The following is a 22,189-nucleotide window of genomic DNA, read 5'->3' as shown; positions in this document are numbered from 1 at the left end:
ACCTCCAGTGCCTTTCTGAATGCCTGTGACCAGGCCACATGAAGCCTCACAGTGCCTACGCTGAGGGCAGTCCTCTGGCAGAGAACTGACATCCTCATTCTAATCCATGAAGTCTGTATGCTATTTTTTGGTAAGAGCTCTCTAGCTTCCATAGGTGACAAATGACAGAAGTCCTTTAAAAAGTTCAATTTACAGTAAGGTTTGGTTTTTTTGTTTTTTTTTGTTTTTTTGTTTTTCTTTTTTTTGCATTCCGATACTTCAGGAAGTATCTTGCCAGTCCATAATTAATATATATAAAAGCATACCTGCTACATAAGCAAAAAAACCTCCTGCCAAAGAAAGTTATATTTAATGGCAACAGTTGCTACTTTTAATCCCGCTTATTTCAGGCTTCAGTGTCATCCACCCTCATTTTCCTGTGTTGGCAAAATATGTGCACACAGCATCTCTGATTTGGTTTTCAAAGCTATTACAAAAACTACAGCTCACACTGATACTGATCCTGCCATCACTAATTTTCAACAAGGTCTGATTTGCTTGTATTTTATGGAATGACTCTCCTTGACAAACTTTCTACAGAACCCAGCAAACAGACACTAAGAGATCCTGCTATAGGCTATTCTGTTACTGCACATAGGTGCATACATCTGTACAGGACATCTGCAATGTCTATTTAGGTTTTCATTTCAAATGCAGATATGAAAGGTGTTGAAAGATGATATGTAAGGATAGTTTGTGAAAAGACAGTTAAGAATTCGAGCTTTCTGCCTCAGACAGGCTGCTCTAATTACCTTTGCTAAGCAATTGTTTAATTTAGTTTTGTGCATTTTTACCATGATTTGTTCACTTTACAAACTACATTTTCTTCCTTGCCAAATGAATATCAGCATTCTAAAGTCACAGAAGTTCACAGCCAAGTGAGTAGTCCATGGTGTCAATATAGTATTCAGAAACTTTAAAAATCCACTTTTTTATGCATTCACCTTTGTTTGTATTTAGTTTCTTGTTGTTGTAGGTTCTTGAGAAAGAAATCAAGACTTGTTTCTGGGAGGTTTAAGGAAAAAGATTGTGTCATGCATTTTTACCAGCTGAGCATGCAGACTCAACCAGAAGGCAATCTCTAGCCCAGGTCTGGAGTGCTGTAGAGCTGGTAAAGCAAACCCAGCTAAACCATTCTGGAAAAAAACAGAAAGCCCAATGACAACATTTTGCATGTGGCCCATTTTCATTAAACGGCCTTGTACTTTCATGTGATAGCTGGACATTGCAGTTCCTTTTTGGTAGCAACTGCAACTCTCCAAGCAATTTCAGACAGCTAGTCTAGGATATATCCAGTCTACTCTACTTTTACTACGGAAATAAGCAGCTCCCTTTCTTTCAAACAATTCAGGTCAGCTGGATGGAAGCAACTGAGAGTTCTGCTTTTGTTGCCTCAAAGATTTTCTACACTTTTCCAATCACAGACAAAATAAACATGGTTTCTGATAAACGCTTGTGTCACATCCAAACTGTCCTTTTCACAACATTTTCCTCGCTTCTTTTGTATAGGCATTTCCTTCTAAAGCATGACAAACTACCCCTTGACTTAACAAGCTGATATTAAGAACATTTGGAGTCTTATCTCTGCCACGGGAAATTTTATGGTCATTCAACTCTACTGGATTTCAGGAGATTTGTCATACAAAATACGATACAAATGCTTGTCTCAAGCTCATGATTTCATGAAGGATAAAGAGCTGCAGAGAATTTTGTGTATCTGTATGGGATTCGTCTTCCCTATTTAGAATCAAACACCCAGATGGAATAAAGGGTTTCTTGGAGAAGATGAAGATGAACCACAGGAAATGCTGGAGCAGGACAGACAGCAGACAGGGCCTAGCAATTTAAGTTTTTACTACCAGATACATTCATCTACATTCTGTGACCAGAGCAACAAGGCCTTGCGTGCTGCTGTAGATGTCTAAATCGATTCAAAACCAGTAGTGAAATGTTTGTCAGAGAGGACACGACCACCGTGCTGTTGATGAAGGCCTGGTTTAGCTCTGACACAAGGCAAAACATTTCCCAGCAACAAACCAACAAATGCGGCAAGCATAGCCTCTATTCACCTTTGACTACACTGCTTGTACAGTGCGGGGAAGAACACAAACCCCAAGCCAAAATAAGCAAGAGCTTTATGATCAAAGTGTTGCTTTTCAGTGGGAAGACAATACATTCCAATACTGCAAACAAAGGACGGCCAAATTAAGAACTTATTAATACGAGTTTTGTTTCATTTTAGCATATAAGGAACTTCTTTATATATTTTATTATAATAACGAAACTCCAAAAAAGACTACGCTTTTCTTGTCTATAAATTGCTCTGTTCTCATATATAGAGCTACCGTGTCTGATTGGCCATACATAATACTTCTTTTTTTTTTTTTTTTTTTTTTTTTTTTAAGGGCCAAGAAACAAGAACAAAACTTTTGAGTTAGAGAACTGGTACCATTTTCTTACGTGTTACTTCTTGAAATATTTTCATCTCACGTGAGTGGAAAAAGTAACATTCAGAAAGGTAATTGGAGAAGGTAACATTTTTGTCTGAACATACCTAGTTGATCTGAACACTGGACTGACCATTTTTATTCTTCAGAAAGCAGCTCTGACTTTCAACTAGCTTCTCCTCCAGTAAGAGTTCTTACAGAGCATTAAGTATTTGCAGTTGGCCTCCTAGAAATACCCTTCCTCCAGCCAATCCTACCTCCACCTCTGCATAGCTGGCAGCAGTGCTTAGACAGCAGGCACGATCACCCTGCCAGGGGTGGCCACACTGAACTCTGCCCTGCCATCTGACACCAGTGCCCAGGCAGGAGGCATGGCAGGACTGTGGGAGGAAAAGTGGGAACACTAGGTAATTCTGCTCAAACAGCCAACATGACTGCCAGCGACAAAGATAGAAAGGCAAGGGCTTGAAGCCCAAAAGAGAGGTGCAAATTGCTTGGTACTCAGGCTGTGGTCTGCTGCCTGCATGCATAAAATACTAAGGCACTGATTTTCCAAGTGGCTCGGTGAACTTACATATCTTTCAAGCTGCTTTCAAAATCTAACCCGAAGATCAGTTAATTTGGGCTTTTCTTTTTAAAGGTTTCAAGGTCTCTCCAGTTTTCAAAAGTACACAGACAGACTCATTTTTTTTTTTCCTTTTTTTAAAAGTTCCTAGTGTTGTATAGACACGTACCCTGCATATATAGTCTTTTTCTTTAAATAAAATACTAATGCTTTTGACTGTATTCACAGCATGGTGATGAAAATCTCGTGGCTCTATATGTGATGTTTTTATTATACAAATATGTACCAACATTCTTACAAACTCAAGTATTTCAGGCAGCTATGCCATGGTTGATTAAAGGGCTTGCTGAGATGTGTGCTGATTTATACTAGCTAACTGTGGGATACAGAAAAGCACAGATAGGGTGACAAAGGACACCACCATTCACTAATTCAGTACTTCTGCAGGTCACGGTGAAGTCCATGTGGTTACAGTTTGCTTCTGCAGTATGGGAACTACCTGTTTCAGTGCTGGCAAGGTTCCATTAATTGAAATTGCAAACATATGCTCTTCAGGGCAGACATACCCTGTGCAAATTGGATCACACTAACTGAAAAATGTAACTAATAAGAAATAGTAACTAGGTTCATTATAACTTTATTACACTCAGTATTAGTTTGGAATTTTAAAGCAATCTAAACCTATTTACATTAAATGTTTATAGCTTTGTGATCTACATTGATGAAAGCAAGGAAAGTAAGGTATGTGTTGCTAAAGCTGAATGTACAGTCACCTATACATAGCTCAGAACCCCATGATAACTAGCTGCTACCAGTTCAGCAGTAAGACATCTAAATATAAATATGCACATAAGCTTGAAAAGCTAGTGGGTGAAGCAGTACCATTAACTTTATAATACTGAGTGCTTAGATCAGATATTCCTCTTAAGGCATTGTTTGAATTACCTCTGATTTAACCCTAAAAACAGTTAATAAAGGATAATAAGAAGAATACAACGTGAATCAAAGCCTTCAATAGTTCTTTGAACTTGCTGTCATCTTGAAATCACGAGGGCAAGGCAAGTTTCTTTTGAAAACAAATGTTAGGTACTTAGCAGACCAAGAGGATGCACTTTGTGGTATTGCTGCAGAGTGTCCTTAGAAAACTTTCAGTAAAGAAGTATTATTTATCCAACACACTTGAATGCTTCCAGTCTATTTCAGCCTTTCATAAAATTACACATTTAGAGCACATTACTTACTCCAGAAATGGGCCGTAAAAATCCTAATAAAAAATAATAACTTGGCCTTTAAAGTACCTGCGTCTAACACTAGTAATTTTGTTTTTAGGTACCAACAGCAGTAATGACAATCATACTTTGCTGTTTTAGAGCAGTCTCCACTTACTGATTACATTGCTCTTTAACTTCCTTTACAAGGAATTTAAAAGTTATTAACCTCACTCCACAGATCAACAGAGGGATGAGGCAACTTATCCACGATCACACAGTGTGACACTGACTGAAAAACAAAAGCAGGTTGTTGACTTTCTATCCAATGTATCTGCCACAAAACAATACAGATTTTCTGAAATGGAGTTCTTCTGAGGGAAGAAAAAGTTCAGTTGTCTCTGCTGCCCTTTTCAGCTCAGACTGTAAGGTGCTATTCATTCATTTAATCTTTCCTAGTTATGCCCAAGCAACCTGTCGCTATTCCCAGGATTAGAGGGACAGAACAAGAAGAGTCTCTGTCATCCTCCATTCCTTCCTCAGTCATCCTTTTGATGAGAGCAGCAGGAGAGAAAATTCAGTCCTTTAAGTCAGCAGCCCTCCAGTGTTGTCTCACTCATTGATGGGGACAGGAAGGATGACATCATTGGACAACACGGTCTGCTAATGCCTTTCTCAATTTACACTCAGGAAACAACTGCCTTCATATTGAAATATCAGAGGAAGTCTAAATGCTCCTGGGAAACAGATGATCTAAAGTAGCTTACAAAGGCCAACAAACACTCCAGAACTGCCAGAGAGGAAAAGGAAATAATCCCTGGACACGGAGCTGGCTCTGCGCCTGGCAGACCATGGAGCTGCCATCAATTGCTGTCTGATTGCCCAGCAATCAGGGCTCCACTGACATCATACATCAGAGTGGACACAAAGGAGTTCACCTCTTCAGTCCTTTACTACCTGCAGATATCTTCTAGGGCAACTGTGTAGCTTGCTGGCCATGCAGTATAAATTCAGTAGTTTTGACAACTGGCCTTTATTACCCAAGAATTGAGATGGGATGGCACTGCAGAATGCACCTTTGTGTTCTCCTTGGGATGCTTCAGAGAAAGCTGATCACCAGCCTTAGCATACTGTGTGCATCCATGGCTCATTTCCTTTCCCATCAAAATCACAAAAACTCCCCCCATTGCTGTACAGTGGTACATGCTGTGTTTTGTGAAGGAATTGCAAAAATAGAACAACAACAACATAAAAGCATGTGAGACTATTAAAATAGTTATTTCCCTGCAATTGAATTAAAGATGCTGAATCGCTTTTCTGCAGATCTTAAAAAGACAGTGTATTCCTCTATGGAAATATACAGTCTGATTAAATGTTCATAGTTTAGAGAAGCACCACTGAAAACTTTCATCTTAGTGTAACATCCAGAGTCTTTTAACAAAACAAATCTAGTCAATGTGTAGTAGAACTGCAGTCAAAAAAGAAAAGGTTTACCTGTAGCTGCTGATCTAGTTCTGGAAATGCCAAAGGGAAGGAGTTTTCAGGAGCATCATCATCTAGAAAGTACAGATGACATTAAAAGCCAGTATCAACCAATAAGCAGCATTTCAAATGATTTGTTCAAAGTAGTTCTAAATTGCATATATTCACAAACATCTCCATGTATATGCTTATCTTTCTAACTTGAGATAGTGGATCCTTTGATAGTATCAGTGGGTGGGAAATAAGGAAATGTTTGGGTTCTAGAAAAACAGAAACCCTATTTTGTCGTGTTGTAATCAGGATACAAAACAAAACCAGTTACAGAAGAACAGTAAGACAATTTAAGAACAATACATTGAAACAATCTTAGTCCCTTAGCTATCCATTGTAGTGCACAATAAAGAACCTTCCACAAACAGGATCCTTACTGTGAAAGAGTTCATCACTGGAATGAAAGGGAAGATACTTTCCCCATCACAGTACAATGACTTACCAGGGCTAAAACAACAATAATAGAATCCTTTTCTCCCACCATCCAAAGACATCAGTGTGAACAAGAAAATAAAACTGTCACACCAGTAACTAGAAGATAGTTACCAACACAAATATGACTAAAGTGAGGAAGCACCACAAACTTATCCATACTGTAAAGAAATGTCTTTACATTAACCTGTGGATTGTAATCCTTCCCTACTAGAGTTAGTTCATTCATGACAATGAGCTGAACTTTGTTTTTATTTATTTCTTTATTTTTAGTACAGGCTTCACGCAAAGGTGGGACAGAGTGTGCCAGTTGCGTCAGTGCTGTGGTGTGGACACCTGCCCACTAGTAGCTGGACTGAGATCAGAAATATGAATCATACTACGTAGTGTCACAGCTAGCCACCGCAATATTTCTTTCTCAGTGACTTTCACACTATCAGTTTTGCATTGGATTGTGATGACGGTTTATGTATCTTACTACAGGTTATGGGAGGTGAAGAGAAGGTTACTATTAGCCAACTTACAGAGTCGGTTATTTGCAATGTGTCAATATAAAACAAGGACGGCTCTCACTGGAGAAAACTGCTATCATAGATCAGATCCTGTAAACTGCTTTATGCTGACAAACCTGCACACCGCAAATCCCCAAAGGAATTTAAAGAACTATATGTCCAAACAGGTTTGAATTATTTTTTCCAATACTGTTATCTCTTTATCCTGCCATCAGTGGTCATACAATAAAGTAGGCTGAGGAAGCAAGTAAACTAACCCACTATACCCAATGAAGAAACATGGCTAACAGACAGACAGAACGTTACTTTTAACTACCTCGGCCTGAGATGGACACCGCTAGGAAGGAATGCCCAGAGGAGGGCAGGGAAGAAAAATACAGCGATGCAGAAAGGAAAAGCAAACATTTATGAACCTCTGCAAGAAACAAAGCAAAGAAGTATACTTTTATGGGGTAGGTGTCTTCCTCATAAAGTCACACCCACACACACAACTTCCATTTGTGCACCATGTCCCATATGTGCCTGTTATACAGAATATTTAAATGGCTTTTATTTCAGAGTTGTATCCTGATGATATGCAAGTGTTTATCTTTAATTTTCTGTTGCTTTCTTGCACAATATTTAAAAATAGACCAATACTCTAAAAGAAGAAAGATGAATCATATGACAGAGCTAAAAGGAAGGACAGAATAGGACTCAGTCAGACGAGGGGTACAGCTGCTCTACAGATATTTGGCCGAATAGCTGTTGAATATTCTAACAGAGATACCGGTCCAGAGGAATGGTCCTATTTGTTTTGACAATTCCAGTAGTACAGCTTCAGTACAGTAGCAGTAAGGAGGGAACTCACACAATTTTAACTTAAGGAAAATCAAACAAAAAGTCACCTCAGAAGAAGAGACATCAGCCAAAAAATACTTTTTCACTGAATCAGATATTAATAAGAAAAAAAAAAATAAAAATGTTGCAGAATAATAGAAAACATTTTGGATTGCCCTCAGGAAAAGAAACAAACAAATGGTAAATAAGGTTTGAAAATATTTTAGAAAGGATTGAAGGAGAGAAATTAGTGTAGAGGAAATCCTTTCAATAAGCAGATGTTCCGTACTTATTTTCTGAACTCAAGTGACTGAGTCAATGGTACTAAAAATGGAACATATTGGTATCCTAACCATTAAGGCATACCATAGTACATTTTATAATGGGCCTGCCCTAGCATCTATTGAACAGCTGCTAGGGTTTTTTTTAGTTATGCTAGTTTAAGACTTGTTTAAATCATCCTCTCAATGATGCTCACCACAGCAGATAAGCTGGGGACTTTGGTGGCTTGAGATTTTTCTGAGTTCCTAATTCTCTTGGGTTCCTATCAAAATTTTCAGCTTAAGTGTTTAGCCCACAAAACCAAACAGATATCTCCACAGCTAACTGCAAGCTCGTTTTCCACAAAAACAACAACAAAAAATTCCCCATAGCTTCCAGTGAAATTAATTACTTCTTCAGGTTGGTCTGTATTTCACTGTTGCCAAAGTAACAGCCACAACAACAAAAATTACTTGGTAAAAATAAAAACACATTCAGATTTCACAAAAGAGGAAAGCAAGTAACAGCCATTATTCACTTCATAAGATTCTTTTAAGAATATGCACCGAAAATCAAGAGGCAAGAAACCCTTGCAGTTTCTTCTAAAATAATTACTACTGCCTCAGTGCACAGGGGAACAGACTAAATCACATTCCTTTTGCTTTCCATTCAGTTGAGCTCAGACAAAGCATCAAAGCCAACTCTGACCATTCCTATAGCAAAGCCAGTAACGTAACAAATGAATAGCTAAGCTGCTCAACCTCTGTTGTCCAGGTGAGCTCTTGTCTCCCTGCTGATCACATCTATTCATATAAAGGTGATGATGGATTTATTATAATGGCACAGAGATTCACTCAAGCAATCGGATTTAGAAAGCTGAACTATATTAAGACTGACTTTCTTTGCACAAAAGGTGTATTACCTATTAGTGATGCATTCAGTCCCCCAACATACACTTAAATGCACAACACACACATACAAATGTTGTGCATTTAAGAATAAATCACACTTTCTGGAAAGCTTATTTAACCATGTTTTGGCCTTCTGGAAATTTCAATACCACAGACTTCCATGGTTTAGTCTGATAAGTAAAATCCCTCACATTCTACTGTCTGACTGACAAAATGCTTGGTACAATGAAGAGTAACACTCCTGTCTCTTCCTATGTAGGGATAACTTTGGGATATATATATGTATATGTATTGGGATATGGGTGACAGTTGATGAATAAGTACTTAAAGAACAACATCTGATTTGTTTGCAGCATGAACTCACAAATTACAGTATCTCTGGGATCTTCACAGAGATAGCCAGAAATAGAACATAAACACTTAAATGTGTTAAAAGCACATTAAGGTTGCTAAATCAAGCACTCAAAATTTAGGAAATGCCAATCACAACTCTGCTTCCTCGAGTAACTGAGTTATGATCCAGCCTTTAATTATACAATCAGATACTAATTTTCTCTCCTACATGAGTGGGCAAGTGCATTCAGATCTCTTCCTCCTAAATTAAAGAATTAAATTGGTAACATAAGCAGGCTGTTATCCTGTAAGTGGATCAGCCCTTGCACAGGAAAAGTTCTCAAACCTGACTGCAACTGACAGTTGGACACCACTGGAAAACTGTGTTACAGGGGGTCCGGCCTTGGCCCTTGAGGGCAGTGAGGCCCAGTAGCTACAGTGCTGGTTACTGACAGATGAGCACAGACTGATTGGGTTCATCCTGGAAGGCTGTGTGGCTAAGTGACTGGGACTTGGCACCACTGTGTGAAACTCCCTGGGTTCTATTCACAGTCCTGCCCAAAGCGACCTTACGCAACCCCTCAGTTACCTCACGCATAAAATAGTGAGGAATGGTCACTGCCTGACCCAGGAATAGGCTATGAAGGCTTGCTCAATAATAAGAGTTGCAGAGCTCCCAAAAATAGCACAGCCCATAACACAAGAGGTAAGAGCAAAACCCTCCTACTCAGTATACCTTCAACTGAAGCCTAAAGTGTCCTATGAGGAATGTACGGCCTCTGTCCCATTGAGGGTATCTCACGTAGGCTCCTAAGTTCCCCAAAATACAACAAGTAGGTACTTCCTATCCTAATACGGTCTTGCACATAGGATTTATTAAACATTTGGGGCTGCAAAGACATGCATGAGCCCAAACTAAAAAGTGAATCTGCTGCAGTCTTCTTATGTTGTTCCCCTCCAAGAATTTCTTATTTATATCACAAAAATGCCCATAAGACCTCAAAATGGGCCATTCATGCCAGCCCCTGAACAGACAGCCACACTGGCAGCACATTCCCCCTCTCAGGAGCTAACAGCATGACTTTAGATAAGAAACAGAGAGTGAGATGAGGTGAGTGGTATGTGATGATTTTCATTATTTCCAAGGACCAACTCACTTAACTTGTAGGCTAAGTGCAGTTTTGGAAAACCGGCTTTACAAATTTCAGTGATACATTTTATCAGTCTCCATATCAGTCTCAGTAAATAAGATTTAATGACATAAATTAGGATATACTGAATTTCATTGGTTTAAATAAATTGTTGTTGATAAATTAAAATGAACTTTCTTTTTGGGACCACTTATTTAAATTTTGGAACATCGTATTCAGTTTAACTTGTATAAGTTTCTCAATTGATATAAGATAGACTGATACTACATGTCTGCAATCTGTTAATTTAAAACAGTACCTTAAGTCAAACTGTTGCAATATGGTGTGCAGGCATACTCTGGGAAACCTACATTTGATGCCAGCTTAGTGAACTTGAATAAAAGAGCCAAACATAGATATCTATATATACAGTAATAAGTGATACACAATAAAACTGTCATCTTATATAGCACCCAAATCAGCTGCTGCTCTTGGGACTTTAAAGGAACTGGTTTGCCAACACTCATATTAACATGTTGCACAAAGCAGAAAGCAAGGTGTTGACTGACAAATAATATAACACAATTAAGTTATTTCTTGTGTACTCAAGATAGGCAAGCTCCCGTCTTGTAGGTCAGTTAACACAAAGTAATCTCTTCTCATGAGATGAGAGCAGTTTCTCCTTTCACTGCTTCTCACACCCAGAGCTTGGTTACAATCCTAGCCAGTGAGATAATCACCACCCAGAAGAAACATTCCATTTCCCCTTTTTATATCTAGTTATGCTGCAAGTTCCTCCAAGTAAGCTGTGGTACAGCCCCTGGAAGGATAATACATCATTACTTGGTGAAACCTATCACTGTATCTTTCAAATGAGATAAAACTCAAGGAAAAGTTTAAGTCAGGGAGATTCTGTCACAACTTAGTCTTGGTGAAGGACTTCCTGTACGTAACCATCTCATCTTAAAAAATGTGCTACATGGTTCTTTATACTATCTTGATCTGACTATGGTTTATTGGAAACCTTACAAAAGTTTCTTTGCTTTGCCTTCTTTGAATATATTAAACTTAATAGTATTTAAGAACAGTAAATGTAATAATATTTATAACGTAAAAGGTAATAATATTTATATGTTACCTCTAAAAGAAAGAGTAGAAATCTTGTGATGTAGTAAAACAGGGTTGTCAGTTTAGACCTCTTACTAGCCCCCAAGAAGGTGTCATGCAGAGAAATATATGGCACTCACTTTACTGGTTGCTATTTAGTTTTATCACTACACAAAGATTGTGGATTGCATATTGCTGGAACACTTGTCTATAAGTAATAAATGACTCAAAACTATGGAAAGTTTTAACAGAATGTAACAGAAAAAGATTACCTTTCTGCAACTGAGATTCCTTCTGTAAATGTTAAGAGAGGCTGAAATTGTTAGCAGGATAGAGAAGTAAAAAATAAATATGATGCAATGTTAAGGAAGCTAGGCTTCCTGCCTTTCATGTCCCTCTTCTTCCAAGCTATTCACAACCTTGTTATTTCCTATTGCCGTCTCCTGTCACAAACCACTCTACCCTCTTTGATTTTCCCATGGTCTCAGCTTTCCCTGACTTGCTTTCAGTGTCTCCCATAAGCATTCTCTGTCCGTAATTCATAAGATCACTCCCCTTTCTTTTCAGTCTTTCTCCAAGACCTAGATTTGACAAAAATCTTGTAAGACATGTACCATGCCACTATATCTTCAGGAGTGAGAAGGACTCATTATTACTTTCTGTAATAAAAGTGTAATTAGCATGTCACTGTCATTTATGAAAAGAGGGCACATAGACAGCCACATCTATTTCCTTATATTTCTTCTCCCAATCTTTGTGGGTTACTCATCTTTATAAACTGCAAGTTATGTGCAGTAATAGAAATGTTTGTTTTGAAATCTCCTTGCATAAGGGATGATATTTTATTTCAGACTTATCACTGTAAAATGGTATTATGCAATAATTAGCTAGGGGATATAAAGTATATTCTACGATATTTTTTAAAATGAGAAAATGATATCCAAACTAAGACTATTCTCAGAAAGCTCAGGAAGAGACCTCACATATTATCCTGTCCCATAAGGCACTTGTCAGCAATGGGTTTCAGTTATCCTTATCAGAGATCCTTAGATTTCACACCATCAACAAATCTCAGACAGTGACTCACCTTTATCAACAGCTCAGTCAACTTTATTTAAGATGCTTCCTAGCTTCCATTTTACATTGTCACACCATGATTTTTTATTGCGTTTCAACGGCTCTCCAAATCCTAACAGTATTTAAGATACAAACTAAGAATATTTATTTATTCTAAAGTCCAAAGGAGCCACTTACAGACAGAGCATATCTGAGGAAATTAATGCTCAGTCAGCACTAGCTGACAGGATAAACATCAACGAAATTTTTGCTGCTTTCTCAGAGAACATGCCATGTGGGGCATCCGTTTCCTGAAACCTTTCACCAGGCTGGGCACGTGTGGCACTTTCCAACCTTCCTGTTGAAGGGAAAGTCTCTTCCTGTTCTACCCTCACTGGCAGTACAAAATGTCCCTTTTCTTTTATTATTTTAAAATTGCCCAAAAATCAAGCATACTGTAAACACAAATAATTTTGATAGTTAATTAAAATCTTAAGTCTATCTTCCTCAAACCACTGGGAAGAAAATATGTATATATATATATGTATGTATATATATATGAAGTTTATGCATATACATACATAAATTGTCAGTCAAACACCCTAGTCTAATGAAATTATTAACAGAAACATTAAAAGCCACTGGTCAAGAAAACTGATCAGACACTATCACTCAGGAAGAAAATCCAGCCATAACTCTGAACTTCATTTGATACTGTAGACACTCATAAAAACATGTAAAAAATTAAAGCAATCACTTCCTTGTGGTTTAATCTGTAAATTAAATTGTACCTGGGGATTCATCCAGGCTGAAGGCAATTCTTACTGGCTTATCAGCAGGTACCCTGGCGGTGGTGATCATGTGGGCACTTGAGCCAATGCTTTTACTTGTTTGTTCCAGCTGCAATGATATAAACAATACATTTATTACAGAGCATGTGATACCATTCAGTAAATGAGTTTTAATGCTTCTCATGCATTCATAGCTACCATTCTCATTCTAACCAAGCAATGTTTAGAATCAAAGCCAAGGGAATTCCATCTCACTTATCCATTCAAAAAGGATTCAAGTGCAGACTGCCCTTCTTTTGCTATTTGCAGATTAGAAAGAACAATGGCAAAGGAATCTTCCCCTCTCCTCACCTGCTTGCTCCCCGCCATTGCCCCTTCAGCAAGCCTTGACTCGTGGCAATGCTGCCTGGTTCTGAAGGTGAAGAAGGAAGAAGGGGTGGGGAATTGAGAGTAACATGACCCCAAGCCTTCCATGTGATTGGAAACGTGCACACCACTCCAGATGGTGTCAATGAGGAGGCACCCAACCTCCTACCTTCCACCCATACTCCCCCAGTCAATGGACAGAAAGCTAATGGCTTGCCAAACCTTGGTGGTGGTTCTTCAGCGGACCTCTGTGCAGATGTAGGGGTCTTTCTGCATGGGTTTGCCTCCCGGATCAGGACCTTACGCAGTCCTTGGTATTTCTTCTGAGACCAGCAGCTCCAAAAAGTGGTTTTAATAAGATGAGACCCTGTCCATTAAGAAAACTGCTAATTCACTTCAAGCAGAGCAACAAAGAATCGTTGAGTAACAAAGAAGTTTTTTACTACTGATCTGCACTAGTATAATCAAAGTATCTTCAAACATCCAAAAGTTGTGCTCACAGTTCTGGTGAACTGTGAACTAGTGAACCATTAAGCATTTGAATGAATGGTTTTGACTGAACTTTACCAAGTAGATGAATGCAAACTTGATCTTGTCATATAACTAGCACAAAGCTGCTGAAATTCACAGATATTAACTTTCTAATTAGCTCCATATGTGAAGAACATGAAGTCAGTGGGACCTCATGCATGCAAGAGATCTGCCCATAAAGAAATTATTATAGGACTGAAGACTATGCTATCCAGAGTGCATTGTACTCATACCAACAATGTGGACAAATAATGAGAGTAGCTTTTAAATTTCCATGAAAAACTCCAGGGTCAATTAGAAACCAAATTTTTCAGGAAAATGAAAAAAAAAAGCTAAATGTTGTACCATATATCACTAAGAACATAGCATTTAGTAGCGAAAACACAAGCCAATTTCCTAAGCCAATAATCTTGCAGTTTTTCAGTGAAACAGTGATTATATTGCACTGAAATCCCAACAACCCATTCCAATTTACACTTAATTATTTGGCAGTCTCAGAAAGTCAATAGAACAGAATAATATCACAGGATTACAATCTTCCTTGGTGATGCATGAGTGAATCAAATTCTTCCCTGGCATCACTGCCTTGCAGTCAGTGGAAGAATACCAAATTTGCATTTGGCCCATTAATTTCAGCCTCCATCTGCATTAATATTTAGCTAACATATACAGTTACTCTGTAGCAATGTTACACAATCATTCATTAGAATTAACTGTAATCAAAGAAATTGTTATTTAAAAGCTTTAATTTTTCTGAAAATATTCTAATATCATTAAATAAACCTCATTTGGAGGTAAGATTTTCTTTTTCTGCTGACACATGAAAAATACCAGGGATTATTCCTTATTCCCTCTTACTATTCATCAAGACACAAAAATTTGAACTGATATTTATTGGGTGGAAATGAACAAAGGTCAAATAACTGCCACAGTGTGTGGTTAGTCTCTAGAGTCAATTGAAATACTGTATTATATATCTATCATAAATTAAGATCTTTTTCTCTTCTTCTGGAAACACTTTGTGAGAAATATTTGAGACATTTCATTTTCTTAAAAGTCAACAGAACTGCTAATCCAAAAGTGTTTGATCTTTTTTACCTTCTCTACTCCCCAGTATAAGAATAAGGGGGAAAAAAGATTTTAAATGATAAGCACATCCTTGAAACAAGGCTACTCATCAGTCTTTATCATTCCCCTGACATCTACTATCAAAAGTGGTCTTCCACTTCACAATTAATTATAATAGCCTAAGAAACTAAAATGATACATTCTGCTAGAGGATTTAAACTTCTATAGCAATACTGTTTGGACTAAATTTGTCTTATCCAAAATGCATAGTCTGTGGTCTTCAGTATCTTTAAATTAGCTCTCTTAACCACTTAACTGTCTGAGGGCAAGAATCAATACCCTTTCAGTAAGTAATGGTGATTTCTGTCATGACACAAAAGAAAGTTTTCATTTTATTCTAATTCACACACAAGCACACAAATGAAAAAACAACAACAAAAAATCACATCTTTATACAGAGCAATTACTCTGCTATCTGGTTTCTTATATCACATTTATACCTTCAATCAGTTTTGTGCAGCATCCTCAAGCTCTTCATCACAAAAAGCAATGAGAGTACAGAGAGAGGTGGAAGCATTCTATGTGCAAACGAGGTGATGCAGGAAACACACAGCCTGGCTGCCCCCATCCCACCCGCCTTCTCCACACATGATGAACAGTATCGCTGTAGACAAATGAATGTGAGTGGGCAACCTGGAATTTAATTTCCTTTAATGAGCAGCCCCCTAGCTCATGATAATTGCCTATAGCACTGGCTGCTGATGCTTCATAAAAAGTCTATAGCAGAACCCAGATAATCTAAGTGTTGTTACAGCCCTATCAGTTTAGTTCAGTTTTCACACCTGTTGCCTTACCTCACTTACTGGAGTGTCTGCACTTGTATAATCCAGAGCCAGCCACTGCCTTGGCTTGTCGTTGCCTTTATGGAGTAAAGCTTCAATAAAAGAAAAGGCTGCACCTGCTGCATAGCAACAAACTGACAAGGTCTGAGAAGCTGAGACAGCTGTCAGGGCAACATGCTGCTACCTGCACTTCCCATGGGCTTTGCCGTCCCAGAAGATCACCCTTTTCCGCTTTTCTTCACAATTCCTCTTTTCCTTCCTTTCCTTTCCAGTGGCGAGGGGTTATGATGCTGTCATGCTTCAGGGAGGAAAAAATCCTTCTGTCACAGGCATTATTAAACAGCAAGCTGTGGCGAGCTCAAGATTTTTAATTCATTAGTCCTGGCAAACCTAAAATACAAACAGACTTGCTTCATAGGACAGGAATGTTTTCAGCATGACCCAATCAGTGTCTGTGTCTATTCCAGCAAACTGGCAAAGATAGCATGACTCCAGTCAGCAAAAATGTCTGTGGCTCCAATCAGCTTGGGGTGACATTGCCAACTTGGACCGGCTACAAGCGGACTATCAAATGATAGCAGCAACGATCAGAGCTAACAACAAGGGATGGGCTCGGTGTTTTGGGCTCGGTTTGCGCTGGCTGCGGTGAAGTGAGGCTCAGCTAATAGCAAGCAACGGCACTGCAGCTCTGGAGAGGCAGCGGCACATTTCAGAATGCGTGCACCGTGAAAGCAGATGTATTTATAGATGAACTGATAATGATGGCGATAACCGAAGCTGACTAAATCAGAGACTTGACTGAACTCAGAGATTTCCCAGTGTGATTTCTGATAGCATTTCTCAGCTTTGAAACTGCAGGAAAGTAATTCAGAGAGAAATCTTGAACCATCACAAAAAACTCCTTCCGCTTCAATTTATATCAGGCATGTGTACTGCCTACATAACTTTATTTGATTGACTGCTACCACTGTAATTAAAGAAATGGAGAAAAAATGGAAAACGATTACAAAATGAGTACACAGAATATTATCAAAAAAGAGGTTCTTTATATATCTGTATCTATCTATCTATCTATCTATCTATCTATCTATCTATCTATCTATATACACACCTATATACCTTAATATACCTTCAAAACATAACTTGAAATATATATATATATATATATATTATGTTATGTTATATATTATATATATATATATATGTTATATATTATGTTATATTATGTTATGTTTTGAAGGTATATTAATCTCTAAACTCCAGATGGAAAAGGTTTATCTAACCCAAGTGGAGGAATTGCTAGATTCTTCTGTTAGCTCAGCTGAGACACACAGAAGTTGCAGGACAAGTTGAGGTGTAAAGGCTCTCTGAAGTCAGATCTTCATCCTCAGCCTCCCACCTCAGTTTCTGGCTTCAGCCTAGAATTGCTCTAATCATTGTAGATCTCAGGAGCTCATCAGCTGCCCTCACAAGACCTTTTTCATACTCTGAAATGACCAAACTACAGAGATGTTCTATTCAAATCACCCTTCCACCAGCAATGATCCAGAAGGGTATCAGAGAACCATGCCATTTGTTACATGTCTGGTGAGGCAATCTTCTGACCTGAACCGTGATTTCAGAGCAAGCATTAGGCTCAGATAGTCAAAACCAGAAATACATCTCTGACTATGCTCATCCTTTTCTCTTTATCTTGATATATTTCTGAAAACAAACAAACAAACAGACAAAATGATGGTTCTTCCCTGCATGTCTCCTTTGGAAGGGGAGGGAGAGATATTTATCTGCAGTCATAATCACTATTTCTAATAACTTTCTACAGATCAATAGCATCAGCAGCTAATACTGGTCTCCAGCTCTGGGACTAGCTATTGGGAAAGTATTTGGAAATACAGAAAATCCTCACTTCACTGACTTTACTAAAAATACTTTTTTTTCTGTTTCCACAGAGCCAAGGTTTCACTGATATCAGTCTGGGGCTCCTCCACACAAAAAAGACATTGAGTCCCTAGAGTGTGTCTAGAGAAGGGAACAGATCTGTTAGGGGTCTGGAGCACCAATCTGATAGGGAGAAGCTGAGGGAACTGTATTTGTTCAGTCTGGAGAAGAAGAGGCTCAGGGGTGACCCCATCATTCTCTACAGCCACCTGAGAGGAGGCTGTGGCAAGGTGAGGGTACTTCTCCCAGCTAACAGTGATTGGATGAGAAGGAACAGCCTCAAATTGCTCCAGGAGAGATCCAGGTTGGATATTAGGAAGGATTTCTTCTCATCAAGAGCAGTGATGCAGTGGCACAGGCTGCCCAGGGAGGTGGTGCAGTCACCGTCCCTGGAGGTGTTCAAGAGCCGTGTGGATGTGGCACTGAGGGACGTGGGCAGTGGGCATGGTGAGGGTGGGCTGATGGTTGGACTGGGTGATCTTAGAGGTCTTTTCCAGCCTTAATGATTCTATGGTCCTATGTAATCTCTTCTGCTTATGTGGACAGATGACATTTAGATGGTACAGGTGCCCTCATTACATGTCATTATGATAAAGCCTAAAAAGGCTCTCTGCATAAAACCTTATGATATGCAAGAACTTCAGTAGTCATAACAGCAAGGGTGTTGACCAGAAAGTATGGCTGAATAGCTCAGGAATGGCTTTTCCAGACAGCTCTGACACTCCACATTTCCAGACTGACACTTCAGCTGTACTCTGTTTAAACAGCAAATGTATTTGAAAACTGAATTCATAATCACGTTTGGAATCCATTGTACACTTATTTTTAAATGTCAGTGTTTCTAGTTAGATCTATATTATTATATACAGTTTACAAAAGCAAATGGAAACACCGGTGCTTCTCTGGATGTGCATGCCCCTAAGTTGGGTTCTTCTCCAGAAGACTATTAATCATGAACCAAGATATCAAAATTGTACAAAGCAAACAGCCCATGATTTAAATTCATTTCAATATCAGTTCTGTGCTTTACACAATGCTTAGCCACCTGGAATTACTACTTCTTGTAAGGCAGCGTATTTTAAGAATCTGAGAACATTGTGGCATTCTATATAAAGGACATTAAATCTGAAATATCAAGTTGAATGATTTTACTGTAACCATTTTGTCATATATTTTCTAATGGAGTACTACAAAAAATAACAATATGGACTTTAATAGCACATTTTTAAAGTTTTTTTTTAAATTACTTTACAGCAATAAACCAGACAAGAAATCCATTTTAAACAACAGGGAAATTGAAATTCAGAGTGCTTCAATACTGTAATTTGATGAAACTAGTAGTTGAAGACATTATAAATCTGGGAAGGAGATGCATCCTGCTTCTCCTGTTCTGTAGTCTGACTGAAATCTACACATCTAAGGAAACTATTCACCCATTTATTGCAACACAAAGAATACTTCTTTATAGCAGTCTGCATATACACCTTGTTGGCATATATGTGAAAATTTCAGGATGCCTATAACTCTGTTATTTTATTTTTATTTATTTATTTTTTTTTATTCCATTTCATTTTATTTTGTGCAGGGCGCAGCCTGCCCTATTTCCTTTTCAGCATAATCTTACACATCAGACGCCTGGTACTCAAAATTTTGTTAATGCTTTATCACACTGGAAAATTGGTGATAAGCAAGAAGAGGATATCATCAAAAACATCTTAAAGAAACATACACTAAATCAGGGACACTGAAAGTCACTGATGCTCAGTAGCAAGGACATGCAAATTTGTAACATTTTTAGAATGAAGTATAAGTTATTCTACAGATGTAAAAAAAAAGCCAATATCTGCTATCTAATAAAGCACCTGTTGCCTTTTCTTTTCTTAGCTGAGCTACTCTCAATTCATCTCAGCTTCCTAGTATAAGCAGTATTTTAGTAGCATATGATCTCATTCGTGCTAAAATGGTTTTTCACAGATTGTCAGTCACTATTTAAAAATACACTTTAAATATTCCATCATATGGAAGATGTCCCAAGGAGAAATGGAAAAAAAAATAAAAAATTAAAAAAAAAAAATAAAATCCTTTGCTTAAAATTGCTCCTACAGCAAAATCTTCATTTTACAAATTCCTCTGAGCTTGAAAAGAATCTGTTTTGGATATTTCTGATTTTGCTGCATGTTATTGCTGAAGCAATAAAAATGTTAAAAGAAACCCCTGTGGGAGACATTTGGTCCCCTTTACTTAGACTGAGTCTTACCAGGTTGAAGCTGCTCCTTGCCAAGGAGAATTGACTTTAAGGGCATAAAAACTGGTGAGTTACACTTTTAGTTGAACATTACATGTAGAATTAGGGAAAACAGCAATAACAATAACAACAAAAATCAGAACACCTTGATTGTAAAGCTCAGGATTTGCCAGACATTAAAAGCTGGATGGTATATTCCATTTTGCCTGTCATGGTAATTGAAAAAGTGCCTTCACACCTCCCACAGAAATAATATTTCTTTATTGACTCAGTCTCTTCTATAAGGGTAACCATTTCAAGTCAGCATGGAAATGAGTAAAGAAGTGGTGTGGGTTGTTTTTTTTTTTTTTTTTTTTTTTTTTCTGTTGTTTTTTCGTTTGTTTGTTTTGTTAAAGAGAAATTTAAAACATTGGCTTAATCAAGGTAATGTGGAATGACAGGAGCTGGCTCAACATTTTTTCACCTGCCTTATGATCATCTGGAAATAACTGCAACTTGAATCATTTGAAAGTCTGTCTATTGAAAAGCTCCGGCAATCTGTAGACAAAAAACTGTGGGAAGCTAATGATGCTGACAGGAAGAAAACATAAACCTCTGAGACAGGAAGCTGCCAAAGGTCCTCGAATATTTATTGGATGAAGATGTAAGATGAAAGCTGAAGTTAGAAATATTACTGGAAAAGGATCACTGTTGTCAGAAATTAACAGGTGCAAACATACACTCACATCAGCACAGAGATGCAAATAACCTTTAGAAATTAAATACAGGAAGAATAGCAGCAGGTCATCTGAATAGGGAATGATGAAGAGGGATATGGATAGAAAGTATGCAGCAATGCACTGGTTGATTAGCAGACTAACATTCAAAGCTAGCACTGGCTAGAAAGAAACGTTAGCACTTTCCTGAAAGCACTACAACACAAATACATCAAGTTTATTTAGTGATTGTGTCACTAAACCATAACAAACTGTCCTAGGACAGAAGTACAACTCTCTTACAGTCATGTAAAAGTTATCACTCCACTTCAATTGGACTTTCCTTGTCCTAAGGAAATGCTTAATTTATCTTGCTAAAGAGCTTGCCCGGAGGAAATACTGCAGAACATTATAGACTTACTTGATGATGGCTGAGGTCATCCTGGTCCCGTAGATACAGCTGTGAGACTTTCAAATCAATACACTTCTTCATCAAACTTTGTTGCTGTCAGGTAGAAATCAGCCTCCAGAAGAACCTCTGACAGAATCCCCAGCAGCAGCTGATACTCTGTGCCAGTGGTTTCCACACTTTAACTGAAATATATCTGCCGCAGGATTTTTAACAGTATTAGCAGTAATGATTCTCAAACATATTGAATAGCTTTGAAAACCCTTATTTCTAGACAACAGAGAATAAGAACTGGTTTGCTAGTCCCTGATTTATACTTACCTCAGATTATGAATGGAAGATAAATACCTGCTCTTCAATGCTGCCCCTTAGAGGACACATTTAAGAAATTCATCCATCTCTTGTTAAAGAGCCCTTGAAGACAATACAAAGAAAACTGCATCAAGACAGCACAATGTTGTGCCTTTTGAAACCTATTAACAGTTTTGATTCTGCTCACCATTACAGTATATTAACATGCCAAATTCCTTAACCACTTCTAGAAAATGCCTTTGCTTCACCACTGTTTATATTCCCCATACCACTTTTGTGTAAGTCCTCTAATGACATCCCAGTTTTAACTTTATTATTTTCTCCACATAGTCATACACAGTAATCCAGGAATAAAAGGAAATCTCCAAACTAAACATGTACTCTTCTTTTTGTTTTAATTCTTGTTTTTCTTTTTATTTACTTCCTTTTGTTTAGTTCTGTTGTACCAGCTGATTGTCTGAACACCATGAACTTTACCCAGGCTTCCATAGCTTCTGCTTGAGATCTCTCAATCCTGATTCCCTTGTGAGAGCAACAAGAATGCCACCTTAGCAGGGAGGCAGCAGGGAATACTGATCTCTAGACCATCTGAATTAAGGGATCCTCTTAAAAATGCTGAATAATCTCATCTTTCAAGGT

At 38.1% G+C, this 22,189-nt stretch overlaps 1 protein-coding gene across 7 annotated transcripts in view; it reads right to left on the bottom strand.

The window, feature by feature from the left end:
- Nucleotides 1-21,368, bottom strand: part of MAP3K7CL (MAP3K7 C-terminal like) — a 33,704-nt gene extending 12,336 nt beyond the window's left edge. The window contains exons 1-6 of one of the 7 annotated variants that reach the window (XM_085528027.1): nt 21,251-21,368; nt 16,136-16,249; nt 15,964-16,043; nt 13,733-13,877; nt 13,145-13,253; nt 5,754-5,815 (exon numbers count right to left, since the gene is read on the bottom strand). In XM_085528027.1, the coding sequence (XP_085384153.1) occupies nt 5,754-5,815; nt 13,145-13,214 (132 nt within the window). In that variant the 5' untranslated portion in view covers nt 13,215-13,253; nt 13,733-13,877; nt 15,964-16,043; nt 16,136-16,249; nt 21,251-21,368. Of the gene's footprint in view, nt 1-5,753; nt 5,816-13,144; nt 13,254-13,495; nt 13,557-13,732; nt 13,878-15,609; nt 15,774-15,963; nt 16,633-21,250 lie in introns of those variants that run through there. The other 6 variants (XM_015881023.3, XM_015881013.3, XM_015881002.3 and 3 more) reach the window with 6 other exon arrangements.
- Between the last annotated feature and the right edge of the window lie 821 nt (nt 21,369-22,189).

Source organism: Coturnix japonica, chromosome 1, assembly GCF_054131305.1.
Source record: "Coturnix japonica strain WE chromosome 1, WE-NBRP24, whole genome shotgun sequence".
NCBI classification, from domain to species: domain Eukaryota; kingdom Metazoa; phylum Chordata; class Aves; order Galliformes; family Phasianidae; genus Coturnix; species Coturnix japonica.
The sequence above is the reverse complement of the archived record's forward strand: the minus strand, read 5'-3'. Positions and strand labels throughout refer to the sequence as shown.